The sequence below is a fragment of the Gymnogyps californianus genome, chromosome 4, assembly GCF_018139145.2.
Source record: "Gymnogyps californianus isolate 813 chromosome 4, ASM1813914v2, whole genome shotgun sequence".
Taxonomy (NCBI): domain Eukaryota; kingdom Metazoa; phylum Chordata; class Aves; order Accipitriformes; family Cathartidae; genus Gymnogyps; species Gymnogyps californianus.
In genome coordinates this window covers 28199959-28212842 of record NC_059474.1, presented here as the reverse complement: position 1 = coordinate 28212842, position 12884 = coordinate 28199959, and the positions used below count along the sequence as shown (strand labels likewise).

Here is a 12884-nt window from a genome sequence, read left to right as displayed (position 1 = left end):
AAAATCATACCCTAGGCATTAGCATACTAACATGGAGAGGTAGAATTGAATACGCTCACAAAAGACAGGGAATTGCCTGAGAGTATGTCTAATAGAAGCAGTTGATAATATTGCCAAGTTTGCTAAAAGGCAACAGACACAGAAGGCTGGTCAGAATTTAGAGGCAGCAGGAAAAAGTGCAAGAAGTTCCACCAAGTGTAGAACAGTACATGACGTATTCTCTGACCTCCTGGAGAATATGCAACGTGGGGGAGCCTATTATTTGAATTTTAAGAGTTTTTCATTAGTGATGAACAAAGTGAATTTTCAAGTTGTGGAAACCAACAGAACTTGTGTGAAAGACCTCAGTTTTCTATAACAACTTCACATGCAGGGTGATGAAAAAAGCCAATGGACTACGGTGGGATAAGGAATATATGGTAGGGTCATACCTACAGGGTAGAGCTAGGAATGGGATCAGAGATGGGAAGCCTGAAAGTTGAGTGACACTGTTCTGCCAAGGGAAAAGGGGATAACGCAAACGGCTGTTCTTGCTGTACCACCCATTTGGGCATGCTCCACTCTTACTTTGTCAAGGTAGCAAGTGTACACTACAGTAAAAATCTTCAGAAACAATTGACCATCTTGAGATCAGGGTAGTTAGCAAAGGTTTTAGGGAAGTAGAGAAGCCCATAGGATCTGAAAATCACAACCTCCACTGCAGCATACTCTGAAACAATGAGAGCAGCAGAGGTTCAGAGCATGACTCAAGAAATGGTGCAAGGGAAAACAATATTCTTTAGGACTTGGTAAAATTTCTGAGATAAAGACTTTATAGGAAGAACACGCATGAGCTAAATCAAGTTGCTGATATCTGAAAGTTAAATTCAAATAAGAGGCAGACTTTTATTATAGGATAATTTTATCGGTTGTCTGCTAAGCCCCAGAGACTCCAGTAAGATATATTTTTCCTCACAACTTTGCAAATGCACCTTTCATGCCCTTGGCAAAGCATTACTCAATCTTTCTAAACTACCTTGCAGTAGTTCTAGTCAGGTTACCAGAAAAATGTATTACTATGTTCATGTGAGTATGACTCCAGATTTTTTTTTTTTTTTTTTTTTTTTTTTACACTCCCTCCCCCTTTATCCTTCAGTCATGATGTTCTTCCTCAGTCAGTTGTACTCCTGCACAGTAAACAGATTTATCCTGGTCTTCTAATATGGTAAGGCCACAGTGAAGCCTACAGCATGTGCATACACATATATTCAGAATTATGTAGGTTGCTCTTTTACATTTCTCTACTAAACTCTGAAGAAGCACCCTTTTAAACTATTAACCCTTTCCCAACCAGCAAGATCTATCACACCATAGCTGTTTAGATTATAGGTTAGCTATATCTATAAGATTACTCAACTGTTTTTAAAGCAAAAAGAAGTTGATGCTTTACCTATTATTTTTGCAATAACTACAACCAGACTCTTTTGTAGCTGCTTCAAGCAAATACTTATGTTAAAGGAGAACTTTTCTCATTAAGATCTTAGTGCGCCACCTGCCTCCCCCAAAACAGGGGCTCCAAGAAAAGGCCTCATGCAAAAGCCCTACTCTCTGAAGCAGGTTAGTACTTCTGCAGCACCTTCTCTACCCACCCCAAGCCACCAGCAGCTTCCTAGGCCCTCCTCTGAGGACAGGCACCTCCTTCGCTCATGCCCTTCCCCTGCAACGAGCACCAGAAGAGGCACAAGAACCCCCTGACACCCCTCCAGGGCACCCAAAATCCCGCCTTTACGAGGCCGCCCCCGCGCATGCGCGGCACCGCCCACCCGCGAAGCTATTTCCCGTCCTCGCCAGGTGCTTCCGGGTTGCGCGCCGGGTTCCGTGGGAGGTGGCGGGGCGGGTGCTGCGGGGCGCTCCGGCGGGTGGAGGTCCCCGTCCTCCCTCCCGGTGCCGCTCTGCGCCGCCCTGCTTCTGCTTGTGACCGCTGCGGGCTCTTCTGGGGGTGAGCGGGGCCGGGCAGGGTCGCGCTCCTTGGCGGGGTGAGGCTGGGCCCTGCTGCTGGCCGTGCGGGGTGCAGCGGTGCCCGCAGGCCCCTGGGCGGTGGGTAGGGGGAGGCCGCGGGGCCTGGGGCCGCCTGGGGGGAGGAGGGGGCAGTCCGGCAGTAGGTCTCTTCCTCTAACTGTGGATTCACCAACCTCCCCGAAAAAGTACCCTCAGCTGCAAATCCGCGGTCGTTCTGCTGCTGTTCGCGGGTCGCTCCTGTTGGAGAGCATCAGCGTGCGCTCAGGGTAAAATCGTTAAAGCTTTATGAGGCTGCCCTAAAGCCGCGGGATCTCTTTCTGGTGGCCTATTTTTCTGTCCTCCTTGAGGAAATGTGAGTGTTAACTTTTTCAGTATCTGTGGAATAGCATTTCCTCTGCAAAGGTGAGTTTGACTTGTCATGGTTTTACTGTCCCGGGAGAGGAAGCAGCACAGTCAGCACAAGGTGGTGTTCGCTTCCTTCCTTGTTTAGTGGGACCAACAGATGTTACCCTGTTAAGCACTACTGTAGTTTAATTCATATTTCTTCTAAAACTGGTCTCTCTTTTTGGGTCATCTAAAAGTAGTGTGGGCTAGTGGTGGTTTGACACTTAGTTGGCCTTAGGCTTCTGACAGCTATGTTGTTTTCTGGCTAATGCCAAGAACAGTCAGACCTGGGAAGAGAAGAGTAATACCTTGCAAACTGGCTAAAGAGCCTCAGTCTTTCTGATAGTTACCTGACTCTGTTATGCAGAAACTCATGGAAAAATGAGTTGCACTTAAATGCAAGAGATGCTCGTATACTTTTAACAGCCAAACTTATTTTCTAGATATTCATCTTAATCGCTGATGTAGTTGTACTCAAAATCAGAGCCTATAAAGAATGACTGACTTCTGTTTAAAGTTATGTTGAAAAGAAAAAATGTGACCTCATAGGTATTTTTTCCTGTGAATTGTAAAGATTTCAAATATCTCTAATGCTTTAACTTTTTTTGCAGATTAATAAGCTTACTGAAGCATTGTTATGAAGCTAGAATGGGAGTGAAAGGAGTTTTAATTGTTTACTTCCAATTATGTATTTTGAATATAGAAGCATGGGGTTATTCTGGGCCTTGTTTTTGAAATTTTAGGCATTCAGCTGGTCATAAGAAACAGAAGTTAATGTTTGTTTGCTTTTATTTCAAGCAGTATTTCATCTTTTCTAACAGTAACAACTAATTAAAAGATTGAAGTTCAAAATGGCTTGTTCTCATTTTGTTTTAGCTTTTTCCTACAAGTTACTTTAAATTAGTCTGTGAATTTTAATAAATATTTTGACTGTAATCTATCACTTGGATTCTGTAGCTTTTCTTTTGATTGTCCAACAGTCCAGCTTGAACTAGGACTGCAAGAGTCTAATATCCTTATGCAAGTAAAATATCCTTTATTTAGCACTACAGGTCATCAGTATAAAAGGTCACTTTTTATCTCTTCTGTAATCTTAAGAGTTTTACAACTATTCATATGGTGCTTATTTTTAAAACTTTGACATTTTCTCCAGGTTTAAGTTTATTTTATCATACAAGTTCCTCACTGCCATAATGAGGCTAGTAATTCTTGAAGATTATGATCAGGCTAGTGAATGGGCAGCAAAATACATCTGTAATCGTATTATCCAATTCAAGCCAAGTCAAGGAAGATATTTCACGCTTGGTCTACCAACAGGCAAGTTTTATTCAAAGCCTATGTAAATGACTAAACCTAGAACTATGTTTTTATCATTGCTAACAGATACAGTATTTAAAAGAACACAAATACATTTTTGGTAATACTCCAACATATTTCTTTTTAAATATGGATTTGACTTCTTTTATGTTGAAAAGCATTGTAGCAAAATTTGACTATGAAGAGATTTAAATACACTGAAAATGTTGTGCGGATATGTAGAACAGTAGAAAAACTTTATTTAACAGGGAGTACACCTTTGGGATGCTACAAAAAGCTGATAGAGTATCACAAGAATGGAGATCTCTCTTTCAAATATGTAAAGACTTTCAACATGGATGAATATGTAGGTAAGATGTGCTAGTTATTTGAGAACACACTTTACTGATAATTTTTTCCATTATTAAAACTGTTAAATATTTTGTCAAAGCACAAGGTCAGTCTAGTATGTTTGCACTCCTACGTTAGACTTCTGTCCATGGGGTCATCTTAAGCATTTTTCTCTATTCCTTTATCCACAAAAGTGCAAATAATAAATGGGTGGATCCTGGGCAAAATTCAGTGCTTTACAATACTTCTGTAGAATGTATGTTGTCACGTAATATTGTGACTGCATTTCTTTTGAAGACTTTACGCTCTTTGTGATAAGATGTATGTGAAGGGAATGTAAACCAATTACCTTGTGCATGCCAACAGGAAATCTTTCTTCTCACTATAATTTCAAATGCTGCTTTATCTGACTTAGGTTTGCCTTGCATGCCCTACTTTGGTTACACATAGACTAGAGTTAAGGCTGTTTGGTTAAATCTTGTAATATGTTAATTTCACTCTAAATGATTTCAGGGCTTCCCAGAAATCATCCAGAGAGCTATCATTCCTATATGTGGAATAACTTCTTTAAACATATTGACATAGATCCAAATAATGCTCATATCCTTGATGGGAATGCCCCAGACTTACAGGCGGAATGTGATGCATTTGAAAAGAAAATTGAAGAAGCAGGAGGGATTGATCTGTTTGTTGGAGGTATGAGGAAATGCTCTACGGATAGTTATGATTCAAACAAATACACTGACTCTTTAATCACTATTTTCATAACTTAGCTAAACTCAATTTTTTCAGTTATTCTGTAAGAAAGTTCTGTGACTAACAAAGAATCAGTATGAATACCAAAACAGAACGTTGGTGTCCAAGTTTCTAGTAACTTAATTTCAAGTAAGTTTTGAATGATTTTATTGAAAATGGGGAACCAAAGGAAAGAACAAGTCCTAAAACTTCTTTATTCATTTACAATGTTTGAGGATATTTGTTGACTCGCAGGTCTGGAATGATTTACTTTTTTTAACTTTGAAAAGGCATTGGTCCAGATGGCCACATTGCATTCAATGAACCCGGATCAAGTTTGTCTTCAAGAACAAGATTAAAGACTTTAGCAATGGACACCATTTTGGCAAATGCTAAATACTTTGATGGAGACTTATCTAAAGTACCAACTATGGCGCTAACAGTTGGTGTGGGTACAGTGATGGATGCTAGAGAAGTAAGAACTCATTTAGTTCTAGTTGCATGTGTCTGTTTTCAAGACTAGTTGGTGTTGATACTGGGATTGAAAGTAAAGAGACCTTTGTTTTGCAGGTGATGATTCTTATAACAGGTGCACATAAGGCTTTTGCATTGTACAAAGCTATTGAAGAAGGAGTCAATCATATGTGGACAGTTTCTGCTTTCCAGCAACACCCTCGTACTATTTTCGTGTGTGATGAAGATGCTACTTTAGAACTAAGAGTTAAAACTGTGAAGTACTTTAAAGGTGAGCACTGAATCAGAGGTTACATGTATTTAAAAAACCCCAAATTTTAAATTATATTGATTTAAGTCTGAGCCTTCCAACACTTTACAGTAGCTAATGTATAATGTTATATATTCAAAATACTACGTTAACTTATTTCTTGTGAATGGAAAAGTGCTAGGAGGCATAACTTGTGTTCCTTACATTCCTGACAAATCTACTTTCGAAAAATATTTCCTTTGCTTCCAATTTGAAATAATAGTTTAGTAATCTTCAACTGTGTGTAAACAGCAGTAGTCTGGTGTTCCAGAATACTGGTCTTAAATATACTGGAAAGTTTCACTTAAAGAAAACTTGATATGTTTATTAATTCTGATATATTTTCATGCTGATTTTGCTATGTGCTGTAATGTGCTGTCTAGTAAACTTGAAATGTGTGATACAGACTTTGAAGCCACCTAGACATTTTTCATACACTGCAATTAGCATAACAATCTATGCTGACTTTGAATACATTGCACCCTTTTACTGTGCTTTTCATATTTGTAGTAGGTATATTGAGGCAAACTTGAAGCTGGGATTTTTGATAGTCATTGAGACTTCCTAGATGTGAATTCTGTTTCACTGAGACTAGAAGCTGAGAAAAGTAGTTTTCTCCTAACTATATTAACACAGCAAATGCAATTGTGTAAATCAGTTATCTTTCTCACTAGCATGGATACCTGTAGTAGTTGAGGCATCTGAGAACAAGTTTGTAATTTATGAAATTGTTTTTAGAGCATTATATCACCAGTGTCCATATATGTATTAGATTGCAATTCTGGCATTAATGTGATTTTAATCCTGATATCACTTGTGGCCAACTTGTTAATTTTGGAGTTTTTCAGTATGCTGTTCTCTGCTATGTTTTGGGGGGGTGAGGTGTGTTAGTCTTCACTGGTATGACACTGCTAGATAGTACTTATTGTTGTTTTCAAAGATAAACTTCTTTAACTGCTTGGATAAATTTTAAACATCCTGTATTTCATATAAACAAAAGCTTTGCTTGGGAAAGATAAACTTAATGTACAATTACTAGGTATGAATGACACTGAACATTGCTTTAAAAACATTAAGGGCTACAGTATATGAATGTGTGCTATTGTGTCACACTATTTAATTACCCTGTAATATAGAGCAATAGAATTCTTAAAGATTGTTTACTTTAAACTTGCTTAATATTACCTACTCTCAAATCAGTGCTATTTTCCCCTTTTAAGATGGAGGAGAAATCAATGTGGGTCAAATTTGGAATTATTTCTGAATCTTGATCTTCAGGTTAGACTTCTTAGGAAGCTAGGTTGTTCTTAATACTGCTGATTATGGTAGCTATTTACTGCAATTTTTCACTGTTTAAATAATCTCAAGGTACTATATGAAATTTCAGATTTTTTTGATAATCAAGTACCACACTGGCTGATAACTAGAATAACTCTTACTCCCCTTCACTTTTTTCTAACCTCCTGAAAACCTATTAGAGGCTCAAATTATCAAGTGTACTTAAATGTTCTTATTGGAAAAGGGAAAGGTAACTTTCTTGCAGAATGAAGCAGAAAATGAATTTTGAATTTACTAATTAGTCTGCAGATAGGTCAATTCAGGATAGTTTTTTCCATACTTGTGCATGCTCTTCTTAAAACTGTATGCAGAAATCTGTTAATTCAAAGCATACTTGAATATACAGTGAGACTTTCCTTTGAAATAATTGTTTTGGCATCTATCAAGTAAGGACTCTGGTGCGTACCTTTAAAAAAAACCCTTTTGTTTCTAACTGTTTTTCCTGAAACAATTTCACTAACAGGATTTAAAGATCCTTCATTAAATATGGCAGAGGCTATACTTTGTAAGCATTTTTCATGTGTCTAGGAAGTGGGTAATTATCTCCTTTTCATTTCCCTTTTTTAGAAGAGAAAAACACTGGTAGGAAGTGAAATGCTTTAAAGTTCAAAACATGGTTCTAGTTTGAGTACTGTATGCAGCTGTTACTCTTTCAGTACAAATGGCTTTTTTTATCAAATGTATACTTAATATTTTCTCACTTACTGTTAAACTGAAAAATATTAGACTTGATCTTTCCCATGTACATCAACCCAATAGTTATACTTCATGAAATCTAAGAAACTGTTTTCTTTAGGTATGTTGCCTTCTAAGGTTTGGGTTTTTTGCACAAAGATCTGAAGCTAAGTCATCACCTCTAGAGACAAAATGAGCTGGGATCTTGAGTCAGTTATAGGTGTGTTGGCTGCTTAGTGTGGCTGAATGTGTCACTAAGTGGAGAAGGAAATAGTAACATCTGCATTTTATATTAAATAATCACACACTGATTAGCAATAGGTGCTGCATAAAATGCCTTCTGTTGTTGTCACCTACAGTAATGACCTCAGATTGTGTAGTTATTCAAATTTCATGTTGCTGCAGTGACACTAAGTTTGCCACCAGATGCATTGTGTAGTGAAGGTATTTGAATATTCTTTGCCATAGATAATCACTAAAACATGCACTACTGTCAGACTCCTTTCATGGTTTTTAAGAAAATTTCTCTACTTCGTGTTGCATATTACTTAAATTTGTAATTTTAGAAGTTAATCTTTAGTTTGGTGCTAAAATGGACTTTTACTTTGCAGATTGTGAACACTGATCAGTTACTGTTCTTAGTCCTTAAAGTGAAATGAGGTTAAAAACATACCAGTGACCAAATGTCATACCTACCTGAATGTAGGTACCACTTTTATGAAGTTGTAACAAAGTAAAGAAAGAAGCACTTTTTTTATTGCTCTTCTCTTCATCACTTTCCAAAATTAATTATCTGTATAGAAAAAAAACCCAAACTTCCCTAATCACAGCTATGGATGACTTGTTTATGACCAAAAAAAGCCCAGCTAGAATAGAAAACAGTTGAACTACTGAAGTTCTTCATCTGCATTAACCATCTGGATACTTTTAGTTTGGTTTTGCCTGTCTAGGACCACACATACATACACTATTAATTACAAAGACAGTAATACCACAATGCTAGAACATTGTGTATTGTAAAACGTATCAGTATATGCACATCTGATTTTTATGACAAATTGTGGTATGAGGGGAATTTTATGTTGCTGTTACAGAGTTTTTAATACAAAAGATGGGTAGATCTCATGTATTCAGTTCATTTGAAAGTATTCCAGATCTACTTTTTGACAGGTCTGTTATCAGAGAACTGTCTAATCCCTGCTCACTTTATACTGAAGATGTCATTAGTATTCAAGTGATATAGGAATATATATGCTGTCTTTTAACTTCTGATTTTTAAAGTAGTTTAAATAGCCTTTGTTATTCTCTTCAGTGAGCTATTTAAAATGTATATGTTGAAGCAAACTCCAAATAAAAATGTGGATAGAAGGACATGTTGAAAAAGTATAACTAATGTAAAGCTGGCATTGTTGCTTTCCCCCCAAGGTTTAATGCATGTGCACAATAAGCTTGTGGACCCATTGTACAGTATGAAAGAAAACTGAAAGAAGAATTGAAGAGGAGCTCCATGTGGGTCAACAGCAACAGTTTTAGGTAGCAGATGAGTTCACTGCTATGCAATATGCTGAAAACCATTTAAAATGGGGAATCCTAGGTACTGTATTTTTTAAAAGGTCCAATATCTGTACATTCACATTCCATCTCTGTTTGCTGTGTTGTGCATTTTGCTTTAACATTTGGAGCTCTGTTGTTGGCTGGTACATAACTAAATGGAACAGAACAAACCAGTGAGAGACTGCATGTTATGTAGGGGGTGAAAAAGCAGAGCACTTATTCTAGCACAGCAATGTAATGCATCTACCTTGTGTTAGAGAAGATGATATTTTATTTCCAGGAATTTGTAATTTTTGGCTTGATTAGTGTAACTACATTTTGCATTTGTGTCTCTAGGCAGAATGGTTTTGGCTTTTGTCAATACTATGGACTTGTAATAGTTGTACAATTTCTACTATGAAATGTTCTGTTTACATGTATCTAATGTACACTGAGCTTTTGCACTTGGTTGCCTTAAATTTATCTTAAACAGTTTTTGGGCATCTCAAGTCCTGCTGTACAATTCAGGCAAATAAAAATACAAAAATAGTGCCTAAAAATGCACCAAATTCTTGAAAGTTATAACTTACTCCACAGATAAAAATAGTAAACTTCTGCCATAGCACTTTTTCCTCTCATGTATTTCAAATTACTTTAGGATTTTTATATTTTTGGTAATTGAGCTTTATACATAAGGAAAAATCTCAATGTTCCTTTCTGGAGGTACCTGTTTAATTGTACCATTGATGTTACTATAAATGCCTGAAAAGAGGTTAATTTACAGGAATATAATGTCTGCAAGTTTAATACATGATCATTTAAAGTCAACTGTTAATCACTTTGCAATAGTTACCTCTCATTGTATCATTATAAACATTGAGCTGTTACAAGGAATGTTATTTCCTACTTTGAATATAAGTAAAACTTAAATATGAATCTGTAATTTCAAACTGTTTTGTTTCTAATATAAATTCTGACATGAATAAATACTTCAGGGTTTCATGGAGAGGTTAGGAATTTTGTGCCTTATCTACCTAAGGAGGAAGTTAAGAGTTTACTGATTTAGACTTTTTTGGGGGGAGGGGGAGAGCATGCCCTTGTGTAAAATACTCACTGGGAGAAAGTGCGACAAAGCATAACTTTGACAATTTAACTTTTCACCTAGATGATAGGCCAGGTAGCCTTTGTTATGAACCACATCATTACCTCCCCAGGGATGTGGTAGCATCCCCACTGCTGGAGGTTTTTCAAGATGCCATTGGACAGGGTGCTAGGTAATCTCATCTAGGCTCACCTGTCCCACAATGGGTTGGACCAGGTGGTCTTTCAAGGTCCCTTCAAACCTGGACTGTTCTATGAATCTATGAAATCACAGAAGGATGGAAGAGTCTATCATCTAGAGCAGTGTAGGAAGCCAGGCCTAGTGTTTCAGTTCTTCATGGTAGATTGAACAAGTGCAAATTTAAAACAGCTTTCAGGTTTAAGACTCAACTTTTGCACTTTAGTTTTTGAAGCATAATGCAATGTTGGGGGGGAAAAGTTTAAAAGACTCTGCTTTGGGAGTGTGCTGTTACATATAGCATATGACTCACAAAATGTATTGTTAGGCTTGCCATTCTTAGTCTTTACAGCTAAGTAAAGACTATAAAATAAACACTTGTATTACAAGAAGTGTGAGACTACAAATAATCTTGAATTTAGGCTACTATTAAAGGAATTCAAGCATGTTTTTATTGTAATGATCATGACCCATCTTGTGGCAAAATTGGGAATTCTGTTGAGGAAACGGTAGAATTTAGGTTCAAGCATGAGTGGAAATCCATATAGCTTTTATATCCCTCTACTAAAAGCTTTTTCTTCCTTGCAGCTCCTTATTTTTGTTCTTTGTTCTGGAGCACCTTTCAGTCATCTGCCTCTCTTGGCAACCTTACCAACTAAAGCCTTTCTTTGTGTTCTCTCAAGACATGTGAGACCATAGAATTGGTATCTCTCCTCACTTCATAACTAACTACTGGAACTTCTGTGAAACACAGGCCAGTTTAAATACTGGTGCAGCAGTACCTGTACTTGGCTGAGTGGGTCTAAGACCATTTCTGTCTCTCTTCATGAATAGCCTTCAGTTGTTCTCTAGTTTGTTTCTCTTGTTAAACTTTTTTCTAAGTAAGTTAGTTACAAATTCTATAGGATGTAGAATTCTACTCTAGGCCCTGTAAATTCATGACAATTTTTTTTCCATACTACTACACTGTTTCTATCATTTCAGTCCTTAAGATACTTCCAATTACTTATGAAATAATACCAATTCTTCAATTTGTATTTTTTCTGCTTCAGATGACTATAAGGCAGCTAAAAGACTTGAGTTCTAGTCTCATTCTCAAAGCAGCTTTACCCCTGCATGTAACTTTCATTTAATTAGGTAACATGTATTTGATGTTTCATACTTGGCAACTTTATGAAAGATTTACTACTTGGATAATCTTTAGCTTACCTTTAGCTTCTGCCTTATTCCTCAGTACAGAGCCAGTACTTGGGGGGGCAGATAAAAAAATCTTGCTTTGGTTCCTTTGCTCTTAGCACATATTACTGCATCTGTACTTTCTTAAAGATATCTCTGTACTTTCTTAAATGCTATCTTTTAAGATAGCATTCCTGCTAGCTTTTTTACAGAGGAATAATTATGTTAATGATAGAGAGCTTTATCCTAGCATCTTTCCTTTCTTCAGGATCAGCAGTAGTAGCAGCAGCTTCTGTACCTTTATTAGAGATATGGGATACCTTCTTCACATGCAGATCTTTGGTTTTTCAGTATAGCTGAAACAGCTTCAAATAAAAAAAACCCCACAACAAAAGACCCAACAATCCACAAACCACTGAAGTATCAGAATTCCCTCCCTCCTTTTTCTGTAGACTGAGAGTAATAGAGGTTGAAAGGGACCTCTGAAGGTGTCCAGTTCTATTGCATCCCTCCAAGGATTCTCCCAATTTATCCTTGTACTCAGGTTGAAATAAAAGAACTGGCTCATGATTAATCAATCTCAAACTGTAGTTACAAGCCTAAATTTAAGAGCAGCTTTCCTGGTGATTGAGTACTTTAGTAGGTATTACTAGCAATTTGTTCTCTCAGATACATTTAGTAACAAGAAATGACGATCTGTGAAGACCCAGGTTAGTCCCTGAAGATCTAAAAAATAAAAGCAGCTTAAAAGCTTTTGGAGGTGGGCATGCAGTTGTAAACACAGTATATAGCATGGTCGTTAATGTGTGTTAATGATTGCTTTGTTTGCACTGCCATAAGCAACAGCTTATATTAAGCACACTTAACTAGAGCTTTCAAGTGAGAACTCACTGACAAACTTTAGTATGTGAACAACGTAAGTAAGACTTCAACAAGTACACCAAGACACATTCTAACCAAACCTTTGTGCCAAAGGAATTCTTTAAGGCCTGAATTCGTCTTATTGGTGGAGCAGTTCCATATCTTGTGGTTTAATATATTAAAACTTACAATTTCTTTGGAGATTAATACAGCCTAGCTATGTTAATGGTAAACTGACACACTTTAACAAGTTTAAAATAAATAGTGTGGTACATTAAAAAAAGTCATTATTAGTTTTTCCCGATGTGACTTCCCAGCATCATCATGATTTCCTGAGAACAGCAACTTTATGAAGTAAAACAGGAAGCAGCTTGATATTTTTGTGGCAACAGTTCAAACTTAAAAAAAAAAACAAACAAAAAAAAAACAAAAAAACCCCACAGCAGTTTGTCTATACATACCTTTCAATTTTTTTTATAAACTTTTTGCCACATT

At 36.9% G+C, this 12884-nt stretch overlaps 1 protein-coding gene across 1 annotated transcript; it reads left to right on the top strand.

Annotated features, from left to right (window-relative positions):
* Positions 1-1903: 1903 nt before the first annotated feature.
* On the top strand, positions 1904-10009 carry GNPDA2 (glucosamine-6-phosphate deaminase 2). The gene is made up of 7 exons (XM_050895951.1): positions 1904-1978; positions 3536-3699; positions 3948-4049; positions 4543-4725; positions 5055-5239; positions 5335-5509; positions 8966-10009. The coding sequence occupies exons 2-7, from the start codon at positions 3576-3578 to the stop codon at positions 9022-9024; spliced, it is 828 nt and encodes a 275-aa protein (XP_050751908.1). The 5' UTR covers positions 1904-1978; positions 3536-3575; the 3' UTR covers positions 9025-10009.
* Positions 10010-12884: the final 2875 nt, after the last annotated feature.

Coding starts and splice junctions, on each gene's coding strand:
- GNPDA2 (XM_050895951.1), top strand. CDS start 3,576: ATGAGGCTAGTAATTCTTGAAGATTATGATCAGGCTAGTGAATGGGCA. Junction 5,240..5,334: donor CAGTGATGGATGCTAGAGAA/GTAAGAACTCAT, acceptor TTTGTTTTGCAG/GTGATGATTCTTATAACAGG. Junction 5,510..8,965: donor AACTGTGAAGTACTTTAAAG/GTGAGCACTGAA, acceptor TTTCCCCCCAAG/GTTTAATGCATGTGCACAAT.